Consider the following 20,732-nt stretch of genomic DNA (forward strand, 5'->3'; position numbering starts at 1 on the left):
ACTGTGAGCCCCAAGTGGGAGAGGGACTGTGTCTGACCTGATTAGCTTGTATCTACCCCACCACTTAGTACAGGGCCTGGTACAAAGAAACCACTTAACAAATAGCACAGTTACTATAATAAATACTAAGTACTACTTCCCCAGTATGTGGCTTTATGAAGGTCACCTAACTTCTCTTTGCCTCAGTTACCGGATACATAAAATATAAGATGATCTTGTATCTACCCCAGCACTGAGAACGGTGCCTGGTACATAGTAAGTGCTGAATGAAGACCACCATTATTGCTATTAGTATCCATAAATTCAGTGGTCCATGTGCATTAGAGTCATGAACTCTCCATTCACATAAGCTAATTCCACTCCATCCACAATTCCATGGCAGAACCCTCAAGTAAGGTTATATCCTGAGGTAGAAGATATACAACCTTTCCCAAATGGGACTGTGGCCAGAATGTTGCATATCTGGCCTCTCCATCATGCATACTCTGCTGTGCAACTGTCCTTTCATAGTTATAGATCAAAAAGGAATGGAATTAAATGCCACTGAAACTATTAATCTTTTTTCCCCCTTATTGAAGGAATCTGTCCATCTCCTCAAAGTACTACTGTACTAATGATTCTTCTTGGTGGCTAAAAGTACAGATGATGGCTCGTTTTGCCTAGAAAGTACTTCAAAGAAGCATAATAATAATAGCAGTAGTAATAATAATATTTGTTAAGTGCTTACTGTGTGTCAAGCACTGTACAAAGTGCTAGGACAGATATGAGATTTTTAAGTTCCACCATGTCCCACATGGGCTCAAAGTCTAAGTAAGAGGCAGAACAGGAACTGAATCCTCATTTTGCAAATGAGAGACCTGAGGCACAGAGAAGTTAAGTGACTTGCCCAAGATCAAATGGCAAATAAGTGGCAGAGCTGGGATTAGACCCATTTCCTCTGACTTCCAGGCCTGTGTGGAAACACTAGGCCCTGAGGCTTCTGGCTAAATAAGGGGTTTCCACTTCTGCATACATTAAATCTGTTCCTAGCAAACTGTAACCTATTCTCTAAACTCCTACTTCCTTTGTGACCAAGAAAATTGCTCTTCCCTGAGGACCAGGTTGGAAAGATTGGCAGTTGAAAGAGGTAACTCTGTGACTTTTTCAGTCACAAAAGCCAGTTAGGCAATTGACCTGAGTTCCCTTTCAGTCCTTTTTCTACCTATTTAACACTTCCTGCTTTCCTCTGTGTCACTCTCCAGTGAAGGCCCCTCCACCAAAAAAGTCATCCCCTTCCAACAGTGAGATTTTAGAATAAAATTTAAGGTTGGCTAGAGCTCACAGTCTTGTATTATCTTCAAACCCTCCAATGCAAGTGCTTCCGCTTGGCAAACGATAATGATCAGAATTAACAGTGGAATTGGGGCATGCTGAATTTCTTCATCAAGGTTTAAAAATTATGATGGGCACTCAAACAATGATACACCAACATTCATCATAACCTAACCCTCATTAATGCCTTCCCTATTGGTATTATGCTACCAGATAGAGAGGATACAATTATTTGGCTGTAGTTTTCCTACAAACACAAATCCCTCAACGAAGAAAATGTAAAAGAAAGAACAGAAAGAGCTTATTGGTTTCAGTTTAGTTGCTTACCTGATTTCTTCATTGCTTAGAACATTTGGGATTGATAATCTGTATGGTTAGTTAACCAAAGGAAACTGTGACTCACATTATAGAGGGACTATGCTATACTGGAAGTGTCTAAGTCAAAGGGACAAAGATAAATATATTTAGTGATTTCTATTTCTGTCAGTAGGTCCTATTTCAATGTTCATACCTGCCAGTCAGGAGTTCATACATTAAGATTCCCAGTGACCAGTAGTCTGCTGAAATATCATGACCTTTATTCAGGATGATCTCCGGGGCTACATATTCAGGAGTCCCACAAAAAGTCCATGTTTTCTTTCCAAATCCTATTTTCTTTGCAAAGCCAAAATCAACCTTTGAAAAAAAAACAGCAGAGAGATAAAAGGTAATTCAGTAGCATGTAAGGGCATTTCTTAGAGTTTTACCAGAACAGAAGTAAATGTTCCTCCTTGGGAATCTTGAATAGAGGAATGTGGAGGATGATGCAAAATTATTCACAGTACTTGATATTACAGATATATTTCCTTAATGAAAAATATGTAATATGAAGGCTTTGAAGAAAAATGAGAGAATGGTGAAGTCCAAAACTTTTCCAGTTAGTTAATTATTATAAAACTCTTCATGTAAACCCCATGAGGCTTCACAGAAGAGTGCAGACATTCTTTGAACACTTTCAGAATAATAAAGTTCCTTTTGGAACAGCAATTAGGAGGAAAATGCAGACTGGAGGGAAACTGGCTGCAATCTGAACAGTGCCACATTTCTCTTTGCTGCTAATCAAAAGTGCTTTATTTTCCTGAATCAGTCAGTCAATCAATTGCATTTATTGAGCACTTACCATTCTCAGAGCATAAGAATTTTATCCTTTCATTCCTTTTTCGATGCTGACTTTACTGAGTACTTATCTTTTTTTTCTTCACACACTGAACAAAGGTATTGAAATCCCACTCTGTTGTTGTTCTGCTCTAATTCTACCATCTTCCAGACTAATACATTTTACTGCATTTGCCAGTTTTCTTATGTATTCATTCACAGCAATAATACTATTATTAGGATGGAAATATTCCTTAGAGTGAACTTTGGAGTTATGGGCCAGTATTTGGTGACTTCGTTTCTATTCTCAGAACTATTACTGATTTATTTAATTCACTGCAAAGATTATTAAACTTCTTAGGGTCTCAGTCTTGGATTGGGACCCAAATGTTTGTGAAATGTTTTGAGGAATTTTTCTCAAAAACTCTATAAAATTATAATCATGGCTTTGATTTTCTTATTGGAAAGTGCTTACTACGTGCCAGGCACTGTATTAAGTGTTGGAGTAGATACAAGTTAATCAGGTTGAACACAGTCCCTGTTCCATATAGGGCACACAGTCTTAATACTCATTTTACAGACGAGATAACTAAGGCACGAGAAGTTATGTGACTTGTCCAAGGTCACACAGCAAACAAGTAGCAGAGTCAAGATTAGAACCCAGGTCCTTCTGACTCCCAGTCTTGTGCTCTATTCACTAGGTCATGCTGCTCCTCAATTAGTGATTTACAACTGTTACAACATTTTTAATCCTTGTAAAATGAAGAAATAAATGTTGTAAATATGTTTTATTTCAGAAATCGTGTGCTGTGAGTTTGGGACATTTAGTGTAGCAAGTTCAAGTAGGAAGAATAAGGAAATTCTATGATACCTCTAAGTAAGTAATGTAAGTGATTCCCACTGATGTTCTTGGAATAAATTATTTTCGGTTTTGAAATGCACACTATGCAAGAGTTCTCAAAAGAGCAACATATAAATGCCATTTTTGAAGGAGCTGTTGGTTAGTCATGCCAGTTAGTTATAGAGTGAAATGCTCCCAAAAGATATTTCAGTTAATGAAAATATAATTTTATAATAATAATAATAATGGCATTTGTTAAGCGCTTACTATGTACCAAGCGCGGGGGTAGACACAAGGTAATCAGGTTGACCCATGTAGGGCTCACAATCTTAATCCCCATTTTACAGATGAGGGAACTGAGGCCCAGAGAAGTGAAGTGACTTGCCCAAAGTGACACAGCAGACAAGTGGCAGAGTTGGAATTAGAACCCACGACCTCTGACTCCCAAGCCCATGCTCTTTCCCCTAAGCTACGCTGCTACCACCTTCACCTTCCACCTTCTATACCTTCAGAAAATCCACTGTTTCTTCTCTATATGGACTTTGCCACTGAGACAATTGATTTTAATAAAGCCCTAAATGATATGTAAGTGCTATTGTGAACCATGTAATTTAATTCTACCCTTCATTTTACTAAATATTAATAGGCAATATTAATACACAATTGCAAGACGAAATCTGGGGGAGGAATAAGCTGGAGGAGCTGAACCTGACTGTGGATTTATTAAGGAAGGGTGGATTAGCCCAAACTTAATTGGCAGCAGATCAGGTAGTCTGTTTTTAAGGGCACACCACTTTGTGAATGAGACATTCATAAATCACAAATAAAGTGACATAAAACAAGTGACATTTGAAAGAGATGGGGAGAGGGTATCTGAAGTTGACTATTAAATAACACACATGCTCAGTTTAGCATCTACTTTAATGCTGCCTTAAATATTTTTTTTATCCAACAAGTGTTGGTACAAACACTGTGGAGAGAGGTAACATTTATAGGGCTAAATGATGCAGTGGGCTACACTGGGATTGTAGATGGCTCTCTGGCTTGGATTTGTTTAATTATTCTTTGAATAATTGATCATTGACTGTAAAACCTTAATTTTAAATTGCAGTGATGAATTGAGAGTCTATATAAGCTGATTTTAAAACAGAAGTTTTTTGCCTTAGATTTGGGAATCTGGCTTTTTAAGACTGGTTCATATTGAGGTTTATAAATTAAGGGTTTAAAACGCGCATTCAGCTTAACTCACCAGTTTGGCATAACCTCGATGATCTAGAATCAGGTTTTCTGGCTTGAGGTCCCTATAGATGATTCCTTTGGAATGCAGATAGGCAAAGGCTTCTACCACACACGCTGTATAAAATCTAGTTGTAGAATCTTCAAATGAACCTCTGGAAAACAGAAGATGAACTGATGAGCTGCACAAAGATGATTCAGCTCCTTAAGGGAGTCTAGGGGGCTTAAAAAACAATCTTGATGCAAGTCAAGTAGAACAGCTTATTAAGGTTTGTTCTGTAATGAAGGCCTTGGGGGCAAGTTACATCTACCTTGCATGATGTGTTTTAATTGTCAAGAATTCTATTCCCTATATTTGTAGACTTTCATATATCTACTTCCTGGCTGAATAAAGGCATTAAGGAAAACAGGAGGGGTGTGGTAGAATTGTATTTCAGTTCTTATTATGAAGTTTGTTAGAGGTGGTTTATAATTTTTGAGAAGACTGAAGATGAGTCTAATGCAGATGGGTATTCACGTTTTCAGACACACCTTACAAATGGGTAATGGTAACTATGAGTGGCTATTTCTTTGACATTTGCTATATATTTATAATATGTATTTTAAAATAAGGAGTAATTCACTGAGCATTTTCTTAATATTTAAATGTTTTACACATATGGGAATCCAAGTTGAATTTATCAATCTAACTGGAGAGGCAGGAAGGCCTGTAAAAAGAGCACATGTCTGGAAGTCAGGAGGCCTGACTCTGCCACTTAATGGCTGCGTGACACTGGGCAGGTCACTTAACTTCTCTGAGCCTTGGTCCCCTTGGTTAGGTACTTGTTCTTCCACCTCTTATACTGTGAGCCTGGTGTGGGACAGGGATTGCGTTTAATCTGCATATATTTTATCTTAATACTATCTAATAGGGAAAAGTCTATTTGGGTATTGTTTCCAACCTAAGCAGTCTATAAGTTATTTACTTAACTATAATAGAGTATGTAAAATCAGCATTGTCTTCATTAAATTATTGCAATATCTCTGACCCAGTACATTTCATTTCACACTTATCCAGGACACCAGAAACAGTTAGCAAATGAGTATATCTGGAAAAGGCAAGTGTGTATTTATTTGTGAAATTGAAGGCATATGCCTGATTATTTAATTGAATTGGACCCCTCCAAACCCAAAACAATTACAGTTTAACAAAAAGCATAAATCCAACATCTTCAATAACATGCTTTTATTGTAAAGTATTATTTTTATAAATTTATGAATTTGGTTCATAATTTACTGAGATCATAAATAAACTATAATATTAGGGAGTGAGAGGCTGATTTTGAAAGAGGCAAAAATGACAAATTACTATGAAAATCAGAAATGACAATCTTAGATTTAGCATAAAACATTTTCATTCTTGCTTTATTACCATTTTAGAAAATTGGGTAACAAATAATTTATTCACTAGGGATCTTCTTGAGATCATAATTATGTTTTGACAGCAGTGTCATTTCAATTAAACCAATGAAAGGCCGAAATGCATTCTGATAGCTAAGGCTAAAGCAGTTTTGCCTTTCTTTGGCTAGAGGGCAGTAGACACCAGTATTACAGGGCAAATAATTAATCATAGTTTAATTGAAATATTAAAACATAATAAACATATCTACAATGAGAAGCAGCGTGGCTCAGTGGAAAGAGCCTGGACTTAGGAGTCAGAGGTCATGGGTTCGAATCCCAGCTCTGCCACTTGTCAGCTGTGTGACTGTGGGCAAGTCACTTCACTTCTCTGTGCCTCAGTTACCTCATCTGTAAAATGGGGATTAAGATTGTGAGCCCTGCGTGGGCCAACCTGATTACCCTGTATCTACCCCAGTTTTTAGAACAGTGCTCTGCACATAGTAAGCGCTTAACAAATACCAACATTATTATTATTACAATTATGGAATCAAACTTTATTGGAGACAATAGATTATTGAGAATGAAGGATGCTTCAAATATCAAATAACTGCTATTAAGAAATAGTGATTAATCCCTAACCAAATTTGAAATGGCCAGTAATTAAAAAGTGACCTGCACATCTGCATTGTCACATTTTTTGGAACAGTCACATCAAAAAACATACTTGGACTTTAATTACCTGGAAATATCTGGGGAAACGTTCTTTTGTTTTTGTGTGAATCCTCAACTATCAAGGTGTAAGAAGCTGAAGTGTATGCATATTACAAAAGCAGCATGGCATAATGGAAAGAGCATGGATCAGGCAGTCAGAGGACATGAGTTCTAATCTCAGTTGCACCACTTGCCTGCTGTGTAACCTTGGACAAGTCCCTTAACTTCTCTGTGCCTCAGTTACCTCATCTGTAAAATGGGGCTTAAGACCGTGAGTCTCACATATGGCATGGATAGTGTCCAACCTGATTAGCTTGTCTTTATCAGTGCTTCCTACTGTGCCTGGCATATAGTAAACACCTAACAAATACCATTTAATAAAAAGAATGATAATGAAGATGTCCCTATGAGGAATTAAGTGACTAGACCAAGGTCATATAGAAGATGAGTGGCAGAACCAGGTTCAGAACCCAAGTCCTCTAACTCTCAGGTCCATTCTCTTCCTACTAAGTTACACTGCTTCTTTTGTGAGACAGAGAAGATAGTGGTGCTATCTACAGTGATGGGAAAGTCACAGGGAGGACAAGGTTTGGTTGAGAAGGTGAGGAGTTCTGTTTTGGACATGTTAAGTTTGTGGTGTTGGCCAACTAGAACTGTTTTGAAGGGCAGGAGGAAATACGAGATTGCAGAGATGGAGAAAGATCAGGGCTGGAGACGAGCTTTGGGAATCCTCTGCATAGGTAGAGAAGCAGAGTGGCTCAGTGGAAAGAGCCCGGGCTTGGGAGGCAGAGGTTGTGGGTTCTAATCCCAGCTCTGCCGCTTGCCAGCTGTGTGACTTTGGGCAAGTCACTTAACTTCTCTGTACCTGAGTTACTTCATCTATAAAATGAGGATTAAAACTGTAAGCCCCATGTGGGACAACCTGATCACATTGTATCCCCCAGCACTTAGAAAAGTGCTTTGCACATAGTAAGTGCTAAATAAATACCACCATTTAATTAGTTGAAGCCAGTGGGAGTGAATGAGATATCCAAGGGAGTAGGTATATTTGGAGAATAGAAGGGGACTCAGAACAGAACCTCCACACTGCACATGAGAACAACAGCCATCTGAAAGGGGGGTTCCTCCCCACTCTACCCTCAACCACCTTTTGTTCTTTCAAGTGCTGGGAAGCCCAGATATCTCAAGTGACAGTTCCACAATGGAGCAGCACTGAAATGGTGATAGAAGCAGGGAGAATGAATTCCAGAATACAAGTCTTATCCTCAGATTCATGCTGCAAATCATGCCCAGGGCATCTTATCACACTGTCACACTCCTTTTTCTCACTGCAGCAAAGTGGATAGAGCAGAAACCTGGGAGTCAGAAGGTCATGAGTTCTAATCCCAGGTCTGTCACTTGTCTGCTGTGTGATCTTGGTCAACTCACTTAACTTCTCTGGGCCTCTGTTACCTCTTCTGTGAAGTGGGGATTGAGACTCTGAGCCCTATGTGAGACAGGGACTGTGTCCAACCCAATTTACTTGGGTCCACCCCAGCACCTAGTTAAGTATGTGGCAAATAGTAAGCGCTTAACAAATACCAAAATTATTATTATTATATGGACCACTAAATTGGAAACTCCATGATGGCAGGGATCAGGTCTACCTACTCTACTCAGCATACTCTCCAAAGCACATAGTACAATGCTCTGCATCCAGTAGGCACTCAATAAATACCACTGACTGATTACTTGATCTTTTCTACCACATTTTGTAAATTCAGTGCACCCCTAGATCTGACAGGGTTCCCCAAGAGAAAATCTGGACCCGAGGGAAGTGGATTCTTTCTTTAAACCGATTCTTGGAATAGACTTTCCACAATTTCATCCAGGAGTTTAATTGGGAATCATTTTGCTTGGCTTGAAGTGCACCCCAAAGTCAGACAAATGTCTTTATGTTAGTAAGGACCATGTTTATGCAGTATTTCAGTGTGGATATTACAGTCAATTTAGTTAATATCTCTTTGGCTGGAAAAGGAAATTAATAGCACCTCACGAAATCATAGGGCTAACTTAATAATAGTAATAATAATAACAATAATACTTGTGGTATTTGTCTTGTTTTATGCCATCTAATAGTTTCCAACCCATAGCGACACCATGGACACATTTCTCCCAGAATGCACCGCTCTCCATCTGCAATCATTCTGGTAGTGCATCCACAGAATTTTCTTGGTAAAAAATACGGAAGTGGTTTACCATTTCTGCCTTCAATGCAGGAAACCTGAGTCTCTGCCCTTGACTCTCTCCCATGCCGCCGCTGCCCAGCACAGGTGACTTTTGACTTGTAGCAGATTGCCTGCCACTTGCTAGTCACTGCACAAGCTAGGAATGGAATGGCTAGGCCTCTGCTTGACTCTCCCTTCCATAGCCAAGACTGGTAGAGTAGTGGAAGCTCTACAGTGCAACCCTGAAAGGGGTGTGGTATTTGTATCACATGTAATATGTGTCAAACACTGTACAAAGCACTGAGGTAGAAACAAGATAATCATGTTCCAAATGGAGCCCACATGGGGCTCATATTCTAAGTAGAAGGGAGAACAGGTAATGAATCCCCATTTAGTAGATGAGTGGACTGAGGCACAGAGAACTTAAGAAGAGACTTGACCAAGGTCACACAGTAAGTACATGGCAGAGATGAGTTTAGAACTCAGATCGTCTGGCTACCAGGCCCCATGCTTTTTCCACTAAGCCACGGACTTCACCTGGTCTTTAGTGTACTCATGTTATCTGACTCAACAGCCAGCTAATATGGGGAATTTGATATCTATTGGTCATTTAGTTGGGCTAACAGACATCAGGGTTGATCTTGGAAAGAAAGGGGATGCTTTTCATGGCCACTTGTCTTTGTGCTTATTGTTTTCTGTATTGGCCCTGAAATCATCCTGATTGACAGATACAGCTGTTCTGTGCTTTCCTATTCATTCTTTCCTTCTCCTTCAATCTCCCAACCTCTCTGGACTCGGGTAATCACAATGATGCCACCCACAGCAGTGGTGACTGTGAAGAAAAGAGTGGGACTGGATAGACCTAAATCCTTTCTGTCTTACCTATTCCTTCATATTATTGCAAGTATACTTTCTGATTCTCAAGTTGACAGACCAGCTTTAGTGTGTCCCACTTGGGCATATGCCATTTCCCTCATCAGAGAATTAAATGTAAACTTTACCAAGGCCCTCAAGCTCCCTCTCCATTCAAGGAGACCAGAGAGGGACCATAAAAAGACCAGAAAGTGGTGGGAGAGGTTGAAAGGTCTGAAATGTTCTCAGTCAGGTAGAGAGGATGGCCCTGCTGTTAGGATAGAGATGGATTTATGGGAGGGAGTTTGCCAATGTTAGCTTTGACCCTTCTGATTTGAACCCAGAAAGGATTTTCTAGGTTTACTCCATAGAGATGTAGACAACTCAGGGAAACAAAAATGAGTAAAAATAAAATTTAAATGAAGAAGCACTTGAAATCATTCATCTGATAAACTCAGACATAGGACAGGAAGAAAATAGCCTGGAAATCTGCTATAGCAAAATCTAGTTGTGATAGGAACAGCAGATCAAATATGATGTTTGTATTGTACTACGTTAATAAAAGTGCCTAGCGATACTTTGGGCTAACTACAAATACATAGGATATTGCAGAATAGTTAGATAATAGCTCTTTTCAACCCACTCTTATCAGATGCCTCTCCACAGGAATTCCAATTTCACTTGATGGCATCTCAGTGTTAAAAATATCTAGCCAGGTGAAAGTAATCTGAGGGAAAGAGACCCAAATGGACTCAAACAATTAAAGACATGTCATCTGAAGAATGATTAAGGGATTAAAATCTACATAATAAATGTGAGCTAACATTTATAATAGTCTGCACACATTTCAAAAATATAATCTCTAAGGGAGGAGGCTAAGGATTTAAATTCTTGCAAGAGGAATTTTAGTTGAGTCAAATCTAATTGAAGAACATGACATGACAATAGTGCAAAAAAATCAAGGCTGCAAATTACCTCAGGAAAAACACTGGAAATTGCACTGTGCCTTCCCTGTCTGCCCTCTCCTTCAACACTTCCTGGGAGCTGCGCTCCTTGGTTTGGATGGGAGCTCCAAGACCACAGCTTATTATCTAATTAGAACTCTGGTATTCCTTTGTCTGTGGGAATAGTCAAGGGGACCATCTAACTGGAGAAATTATCTAGAAGAGTATAAGGAGTTTGAAGAACTAGCATTAGGGATGTGAGAAGTATTTTTTAAGGGTATTTGATTAGCACTTAATATGTCCCATGGACTGTATTAAACTCTGGAGTAGATACAAGCTAATCATGTTAGACCCAGTCCTTAGCTCACAAGGGGCTCACAGCATTAATCCTCATTTACAGATGAGGTCACTGAGGAAGAGAGAAGTTAAGTGATTTGCTCATGTTCACTCAGCAGACATGTGGCAAAGCTGGGATTAGAACCCAGGTCCTTTTGGCTCACGGGCCCATAGTCTATCCACTTGGCCACACTGCTGCAAAGTGTACCCATTGAATATTTCTCAGGATCCCAAAGAGGTAGTACAAACTTGCCCTACTAGAGGGCAAACTTATTAATGATCTTTTTTAGCCAAAAACTTTGAGGAAAAGCAAGGAAATACATCTTTATCAAAGAAGACCATATATATGTTAACATTTTTAAATACATCACATATTTTGAATTCCCTACCTATCCCTGAGAATAGTCCAAAGCTCTCCACCCAGGCATGCTTCCATCAACATATACAAATATTTGCTGTCCTTGAAGGTTCGGTAAAGTCTGTGGATTGCAAATAAGAAAAGACAAAATGAACAAAATACTTAAGGCTTGTCATTGTCCACATTATTGTCCCTCTCTGATTTTTAGGCTTTTTTAGCTGAAAATAAAATAAATAATAAATAAAACTTCTCTTTCAAAGTGGAGAAGCTTTCAGAGAAACAGCCAAATCTCACATTTCTTGATACTAAAACTTTTATAATCTGTTTTGATTCCAAGGAAACAGAATTTAAAATCTCTTGACTAATAAAAAGTAGAGCATTATGCATGTTGCCAGATTTTTTTAAAAATAGTATTTGTTAAGCATTTACTATATGCCAGGCATTATACTAAAATCTGGGATAGATACAAGCTAATCTGGTTGGACACAGTCCATGTACCACAAGGGGGCTCAGTTAATCTCCATTTTATAGATGATGTACCAGAGACATAGTGAAGAGGCTATTTCAGTTGTCCGCAAAATGTACGTACTCAATAAATACTTTTGATTGACTGCCTAAGGGTAGACATTTTGTCACTACCTTGTTGTCTGTCTTTATGGGTCTCTAGCTATTCTCCCTCATACTTAGACTATGAGTTCCCTGTGAGACCTGGTGATTCTGTATCTAGGTCAACACTTAGCATAATGCTTGGCACATAGTAAGCACTTAACAAACACCACAAATAAAAGACAGAGAAAAGGATGCTCAAAACTGCCAGGAAGAGGATTACATGATAATTCAGTGGTAGGGCAAAGTATTTTTTTTTAATGAGTGCATTTCTTTGGACCTTCTTTTCCTGTCCACAAGAAACAGCTGCTAAAATCACTGGCAGATCAGAAATCTCTCTAAAATCAGCCTTTGTAAGCCCTAGGGAACTATGGTTGCCTTTGCTTTTGAAAACTCTTATTATCTTTAACCCATGGAATCTACTGAGCATTATGATACCAGGAGGCACAGAATAATTTTATAATGAATAGAGGCTCCATTGAGAGTGGGCCTTTTATTTTCCAACTGGCTGCACGCAGAGGAGAAAGGAGGAAAATGAGGGGGAAAAAAAGGTTGTGTTGAGCTGCTGCCATTTTCTCATTTATGTCCCTGCAATTATGAAATATATATGATTCTTCTTGAATCCCACAGGTTTAGCAATGGTTTGTGGTGCCTTAGGGAAGGTAAGAAAACTCTATTCCTGTTGGTGAAAGATGCTGGGGAAGCTGTTAATTCTGCTTCCCACCTCCTCTGGCCATGACTTCACCAAAGATTTGGGGGTCTTGTTTTACAAGCCATGAGGGTTCAGTCAGGCTTGCACTCCCCAGAGTAATCTGAGGCATTAAAGCACAGAACCTGAACCCCTTGGGAAGTAGCAATTTGGATCCTCCCAGCATCCTCAGGGATGAAGCTGATTGAAGCCTTCCTCAAACCCACCAAAAACAATGAACACAAACCACAAGAGGAGCCTGGAGCTGAACTAGCTCCTCCTTAAACCCCAAAGTTGTAACCTGATCCTTAATCTCACCCTTTTCAAAGCCATGGGGAGGGGCTGCTGATTGACTCTCAATTTTGGGGAAGCAATTTCAGTTTGAGAATGGTAAATGGAATGTAATGAGTACCAATACTACACCTCACAATGAAGTCTGAGTGAGCCCCTTGCATTATCTGCTTTTCAGAACGGATGTGCTCTTGCTGTCTTGTATCCACTATGTGGCGTTTCTTGAGAATCTTCATTGCAAATGTTTTGGATTCTTCACTTTTCAGCTGGACCTTGAATAAAGGAAAAAAACAATAAAAAATAGGACAGATTTTGTAGAGTTGTATTTCCATTGGTATTTCTCTTCCCACTCTGTGGACAGAGCAGCTGAAGCACAAAGACATTCAGTTATTTTTTTTAAGCAAAGTCTGCCTAATGTGCCAGAGCTATATTCCATATCAGAGACCGAGTCTCTTCTGACTAGATTAACTAGAGCAAAAATAAAAGCATATTCTTAAGAGAGAGATGCCCTGTACTAATTCATTCATTCATTCAATAGTATTTATTGAGCGCTTACTATGTGTGTAGCGCTGTACTAAGCATGTGGAATGTACAATTCGGCAACAGATAGAGACAATCCCTTCCACTAATCATTCCTCCAAGTCAGTGAGTCATGGTCCTCAGGGCTGAAACAGATGCAACTAATAGAGTAATCAATTGATTTTATTGTTGATTGGGCTTGAGTATTCCTACCTACCATTAGTTTACTGCTTCTCTAAAGACCCTTCTGACATTCTCCTTGATCTTGGGAATGAATGAGGCACAAGATAGAATCCCCTAGCAGGCTTGAGTCTATTGGGAGTAAGGGGTATCTTGGAGGCAGCAGCAGGATTACCAGTGGAGGAACATTAGGGCACAACTGTGCTGACTGCACATTGGCCATCAGTCAGTCACTCATATTTATTGAGAGCTTAATGTGTGCAGAACCCTGTACTAAGTTCTTGGGAGACTACAATAGAACAATAAACATACACATTACTTGCCCCCAATGAGCATTCTCTAGAAAATGGACTCAGTAGCTTCCCCTATTCTCTACACCTCTCCCCTTTTCCATGATGTGAGATCTGGCACACTGCTATGCTCTGAACCACTGCATGGTAAGATATGGAGCCTAGAGGATAGTTACCAGATGTTGTACTAATTGGCTCCAGTGAGTCAAGTAGAAGAAATTTCCCCAGGGAGCTAAGATGCCCACACCCAGTCAGCTCCTGGCAGAAGGAGTTAAGGTCAGAAGAAGTGGTCACCAGAATGTAGACACTTTCCCAGTAGCAATGTGGATATTCAGAGGGGTAAAATTGGCAGAGACAGGGCAAAAAAGCCCAGACAGATCCATAGATAGGCAATGACAAGACAAAGACACAGACATTCACATTCACAGACTCATAACCACACACATATGTGCATATAGATGGAACCCACTTATACACAACCATGTGTTCCTTAGACGACTCCTAGTTAGCACTGGACTGCCTTGCTCTTTTTCCATTACCATCTTGTTTCTTTGTCCTTTCACTTTCATGAGTTGTTTCCTTGGCCTGTCTACTTTGTTAAAATGCTTGTAATGTCCTTTTCACCTTTTCTTCTATCCTTGTGCTTAGAGTCACTGTAAATTACATTCATAGTCATTAACTCAGAGATATAGACAGACACTTTCTGTTCCACCCTATAAATTGTCTCTCCTCCTTCTTTCATTGTACCTCTCCTTGGCCTACACCTTATCTTGTCTTGTTGGCCACAGGCAAATGACTTCACTAAAACTCCAACTCTCCATCAAGGGAGTTCTCCCTCAACTTAGAAATTGAACTCTGGTTGGGACAGGTACTGTGTCTGACCTGAATATCTTGTATCTATCCCTGTGGTTAAGTGCTTAACAAGTATTATTATTATTAGTAGTATTATCATTATTATTATCTTATACTGATCCTTCCCTCCTGCAGGAACCCAGAATATAGAGATTCCAACTTGGAGAGAATTTGGTGAGAGATATGTTGGAAAACATCAATTTCCAGGCTTTCAGGACTTTTCTAATGTCCAGTCCTGCCACCTGAGCCCTTCAGGGACTTCTTAAGAACACTCTGTTAAGCCCCCGTGGGGACATCTCTCAGAGAACTATTGTGTACAAAGCAGATGCGACCAGATTCAAGAAACTAAAAGGCAAATCAAATCAGATGAAGCGAATGCCATAAAGACAAAAATTTTATATTTATGCATAATTTTATTGCAAGCTCCTTTATTGTTTCAGGGCATGATTTTCTCAAATGCACATCTTATTCATGCGATTTATATGCCAATAGCATCATAATCTGCTTACTGATAGTAGAAGTCACTTTGTGTCTTTAAAATAAAATGGGTATTAATCTGGGGATAGAAATAAGTGCATATGAAATTTAAAATTTTAGAAACTTTGCTTTCTGCCTAATAAACTCTGAAGCTCTTGCTTCATGAGATTAAAATTGGGGTCAATTAGCTGTACAGCCTCAAAATATGATCAAAATTAGGCATCTTGCATTTAGAGTGATCCAAGGAAAATGCTTGATTAAATGCTCCAGACAAAACACAGTTGAGAGTTCTGTGAGGGCTCCAAAACCTTTGGCCAAACCAGATCCTCAAACTAGAAAATAATTTAAATTGGAGATTAATCAATGCCACAAATTGGAAAGACTGGCAACCCAAAATACCTAAACCAATGTTGACAACATGACATTTAAATCCACAGAAGTTCAAACCTGCAAGGGCCAAGGTTGATGATCTGATTACTAGGAACCAGACACTCTATACTTCTGCATGAAGCTATCTAAAGTCCTTGCATAGGCAAGTGGCTAAAGAAAAAGGATTAGATAAAAATCACCCCAAATTAACTCACCCTAACTTCCCCTTTACTTCAGATAAAGTTTAAGCAATATCCACATGGAACATCTGAATGGGTGTCAAAGGAGGAGGCAAGTGAGCACAGCACAAAATAGAAAGTTCAAAACTGGGCCTTTCCAAGTTTTCCCTGAATAGAATTAGGCCCTGCCCTGGGGGCAGAAGGGAGGCTTTCCCACTATAGGCAGAGGAGTCACTGTCTTCCTAGAATGCCCCATTAACTTCTGAGAAATATAAGCAAAACCACATCCTACTTATCAGCGGGTTTGTACTCAATGCTCCTATCCTTACAATCCTTCTGTTGGCCTAGTTTTTAAAAGATTTAAACCACTCTCTTCTGGATGTGACCTTGTCTGATACTTTAACAGTAGTATGTGGATTTTTTTCTAATAATACTGTTTGAGGCTTTCATCCTTTCTTCCCTGACATCTCTCCCCCAAGTCAAACTTTAATTTTTACTTCTCACTTAAGTAACCCTACTATTCCGCCTCTCTGATTTTTAATCATAGTCATATCCTATCTTTGCACAAACAAAATATAAGGACTGTGGCAACTACTAAGTCGATTTGATTGTCCTGAGACATTCACCAAGATTCTGAAGCTATTCCACTATGATATGGCTGGCTGAGTCAGAATTGGATATGTTCTAATTGCCCCTCTACCCAACTGCATTGTGGGAAGATAAATATTGTCTCATCCAACCTATTCGGTGCTGTCCTTGTTTTGGATGTGACAAGTCACCTGGGAGCTAGTGTCAAAACTTGCTTCTGATCTATCAGGGAACTCATCCAAATCAAGAAGCTATGACCATCTGTAGGTCCCTGAGGCAGTCACCTAGAGTTGTTATATGTGGAAGATTGTGTTCTCTGAAGACTGCTCTCTGAGGAAACATAGTTGATTAATAATCATTTCACAGAGCTTGCGCAACACTGTATACTGACAGTAAGCCTGAAGACAGCTAAGACCTTCAGCCAAAAAGTAATAATAATAATAAGAATGATATTATTAATATTTTAATCATGTTCATTATATGCCAAGTACTTTAAATAAGTTCTGGTGTAGATATAAGATAATCAGGTCAGACACAGTCAATTAATCAATCATATTTATTGAGCACATTACTAGGTGCAAAGCACTATATTAAGTGCTTGGGAGAGTATAATACACAAAATTAGCAGGTCCGTTCCCTGACCATAATAATTTACAGTCTACAGTCAGTTCCTGCCCTACCTGGGATCACAGTCTGAATAGGGGGGGAAACAGGTATTTAATTCCTATTTTAATAATAATAATAATAATAACAATGGTATTTGTTAAGCACTTTCTAGGTGCCAGGCACTGTATTAAGCACTGGGGTGGATACAAGCAAATAAAGTTGGACACAGTCCCTGTCCCATATGGGGCTCACAGTCTCAATCTCCGTGTTACAGATGAGGTAATTGAGGCACAGGGAAGTGAAGAGACTTGCCCAAAGTCACTTAGCAGACAAATGGAAGATGCGAGATTAGAACCCATAAACTACTGACTCCTAGGCCCATGTTCTATCCACTAAGCCATGATGCTTAGTGATGAGTACCCTGAAACACCAAGAAGGTAAATGATTTGCCCGCTGCCACTGGGCAGACAAGTGTTAAAGCCAGTGACTCTGATTTCCAGGTCTCTTATCACTAGACCATGCTCCTTCCTCATCTATGGAGGTAAGCCAAATAAAGAAGCTTAGTAGATATTTTGGAAGCCAGAGTGTGTCACTGACAGCACATTAAGCTTCATACCAAGCTAACAGCCTACAGTGCTATGGATAATGTCCAACTTTACATTATGGTTATGAAATTTGGATCCACTCCAGAAAACAGCTTCAGTGTCATCATCTCTAAGCCTTTCACAATATCAGTATCAATATGATTCCTGCCCACAAGTAGCTTACAGTCTAGATAGATGCTGTCAGCTCAGGAAATTCTCACAGAAACCCAGCTTTGTTGAATGGGACAACTGAGGAGATGGCATGACAGCAGCAGCCACTACAGGAAGATCTCAAATGGGATCAATACACAAGGCAGAACAGATCAAAAGCTTTAACTACACTGTGAGGCACAGTCCCCCACAAAATGCTGCAGGAGTGTGCTCTTGGAAGATAACCACAGCAACTGATGACGCTGGCATTCGGCAATCAAGACTGGAGTCAATCTCCTGAAGCAGAGATCCCTGGATTCCTGTTGTTTTGAATACAGAGGCAGATACACCTGATTGGCAAAAATATCAGCGCAGCAAAAGGTAATTATTACGGGTAATTGAAGCACAGAGGCCTAGTGGAAAGAGCACTTGACTGGGAGTCAGAAGCCTAGGTTCTAATCCTGGCTCATGCTGCTTGCTTGTTGTGTGACTTTGGATAAGTCATTTAACTTCTCCGAGCCTCAGTTCCCTCATCTGCAAAATGGGAATCAAATACTAGTTCTCTCTCCTACTAAGACTGTGAGCCCCAAGTGGGCCAGGGACTGTGTCCAATCTGATTAATTTATTTCTACCCCAGCACTTAGAACAGTGCTTGACATATAGTAAGGGCTTAACAAATATCATTAAAATAAGGTAAATAGTATTGGATGGACTGTTCTTAGCCATACTCATTCACATAGATACGATCTCACTATTGTCATCAATGCCTTTAAATACAGAGGAGAAGGGCCTGTGTAAATGTATACTTGTGAAATAGCATGGAATAGTGGATAGAGCATGGGGAATGAATGGGAGTCAGAAGGTCATGGATTTTAATTCCAGCTCCTACATTTTTCTGCTGTGTGACCTTGGGCAAAGCACTTCCCCTCTCTGTGTCTCAGTTACCTCATCTGTAAAATGGGGATTAAGATTCTGAGCCCCATGCGGCACTGGGACTTTGTCCAACCTGATTTGCTTGTATACCCTCCAGCACTTAGTACAATACCTGGCACATAGTAAGCACTTAACAAATGCCACTATTATTATTATTAATAATAAAATCTATACCATCATATAAGATATGTGTATGGTGTGCCTGTATATATGTGTGTATATATGCCTGTATAAATATGTATGTGTGTGTATCTTCCCCTGCTAGGACACTGTGGCTATGCCATTAAAAACAGAATAGCAATTCATTTTATAGTTTCACACATATATTCCTTTCTACTCTGTCAAGTACTTAAGTTGCTAAACATCTGTCATAACTTCACGTTTAATAAAAAAGAAGAATGGAAGACACAAACAAGTAATTTCAGCTACATTCATTCATTCATTCAATAGTATTTATTGAGCGCTTACTATGTGCAGAATACTGTACTAAGCGCTTGGAATGTACAATTCGGCAACAGATAGAGACAATCCCTGCCCATTGACGGGCTTACAGTCTAATCGGGGGAGACAGACAGACATAAACAATAGCAATAAATAGAATCGAGGGGATGTACATATCATTAACAAAATAAATAGGGTAATAAAATTATATACAAATGAGCGGATGAGCACAGTGCTGAGGGGAGGGGATGGGAGAGGGGGATGAGCAGGGGGAAAGGGGGAGAAAAGGGGCTTTAGCTGAGGGGAGGTGAAGGGGGAGCAGAGAGGAAGCAGAGGGAAAAGGGGAAGCTCAGTCTGGGAAGGCCTCTTGCAGGAGGTGAGCTCTCAGTAGGGCTTTTAAGAGGGGAAGAGAGTTAGTTTGGCAGAGGTGAGGAGGGAGGGCATTCCAGGACAGCGGGAGGACGTGGGCGAGGGGTCAAGGGTGGGACAGGTGAGAACGAGGCAAAGTGAGAAGGTGAGCGGCAGAGGAGCAGAGCCTACGGGGTGGGCAGTAGAAGGAGAGAAGGGAGGAGAGGTAGGAGGGGGCAAGGTGATGGAGAGCCTTGAAGCCTAGAGTAAGAAGTTTTTGTTTCATGTGGAGGTTGATAGGCACCCACTGGAGGTTTTTAAGAAGGGGAGTGAGAGTGACATGCCCAGAGCGTATCTGCAGGAAGATGAGCCAGGCAGCAGAGTGAAGAACAGACTGGAGTGGGGCGAGACAGGAGGAAGGGAGATCAGAGAGAAGGCTGACATAATAATCCAGCCGGGAAATTATGAGAGCTTGTACCAGTAAAATAGCCGATTGGGTGGAGAGAAAAAGGCGTAGAGTCATTTGGGTGGAGAGGAAAGCTACATGTTACTGCACTAGTCATTTGAAACCTTAGACAGAGAACTGGTTTTCATATTTCATTAACTTTTCTAAATGTTCAGAAGGACTATCTTATCCCATACAACCTTAAATAAAAATGAAAAATTACTCATGATTAAACTGTCTTCCACTGAAGGGTCGTTGCATTGGAAAATTATGGAAGGTGGGTGTTATAGAAAAATTCACATCACACACTATCTCTTCCTTCACCCCCATTCACACACTCACACACATTAGGGAAGCAGTGTGGCTCAGTGGAAAGAGCACGGGCTTGGGAGTCAGAGGTCATGGGTTCGAATCCCAGCTCTGCCACTTGTCAGCTGTGTGATTGTGGGCAAGTCAGTTCCCTCATCTGTAAAATGGAGATGAAGACTGTGAGCCTCATGTGGGACAACCTGATGACCCTGTATCTACCCCAGCGCTTAGAACAGTGCTCTGCACATAGTAAGTGCTTAACAAATATGTACATTATAATACCCATTAGGCTCTAGACTGTAAGCTCACTGTGGGTAAGGAATGTCATTGTTTTTGATTGTATTGTATTTTCCCAAGTGCTTAGTACAGTGCTCTGCGCAGAGTAAGTGCTCAATAAATTGAGCACTTGATTGAATGAACACACTTGATTGAATGAACACACCGATGTCTCAAAAGGAAACGGAGAAACTGTGGCCATCACTTCAAAGCAGGAAGAAGTCCTCAAAAATTTTAGGACCTTTCAGGGTGAGGTTCAGTCAAGGTCTAAAAAAGTACAGGAACTACTCC

At 40.0% G+C, this 20,732-nt stretch overlaps 1 protein-coding gene across 2 annotated transcripts in view; it reads right to left on the minus strand.

Annotated features, from left to right (window-relative positions):
• Positions 1-20,732, minus strand: part of PRKG1 (protein kinase cGMP-dependent 1) — a 1,170,280-nt gene that overhangs the window by 12,068 nt on the left and 1,137,480 nt on the right. For both annotated transcript variants that reach the window (XM_029061208.2, XM_029061209.1), the window contains 4 exons: positions 13,028-13,167; positions 11,342-11,431; positions 4,536-4,677; positions 1,823-1,986 (listed from right to left, as the gene is read on the minus strand). In XM_029061208.2, coding sequence (XP_028917041.1) covers positions 1,823-1,986; positions 4,536-4,677; positions 11,342-11,431; positions 13,028-13,167 — 536 coding nt within the window. The remainder of the gene's footprint in view (positions 1-1,822; positions 1,987-4,535; positions 4,678-11,341; positions 11,432-13,027; positions 13,168-20,732) is intronic.

The sequence above is a fragment of the Ornithorhynchus anatinus genome, chromosome 3 (genome assembly GCF_004115215.2).
Source record: "Ornithorhynchus anatinus isolate Pmale09 chromosome 3, mOrnAna1.pri.v4, whole genome shotgun sequence".
NCBI lineage: Eukaryota > Metazoa > Chordata > Mammalia > Monotremata > Ornithorhynchidae > Ornithorhynchus > Ornithorhynchus anatinus.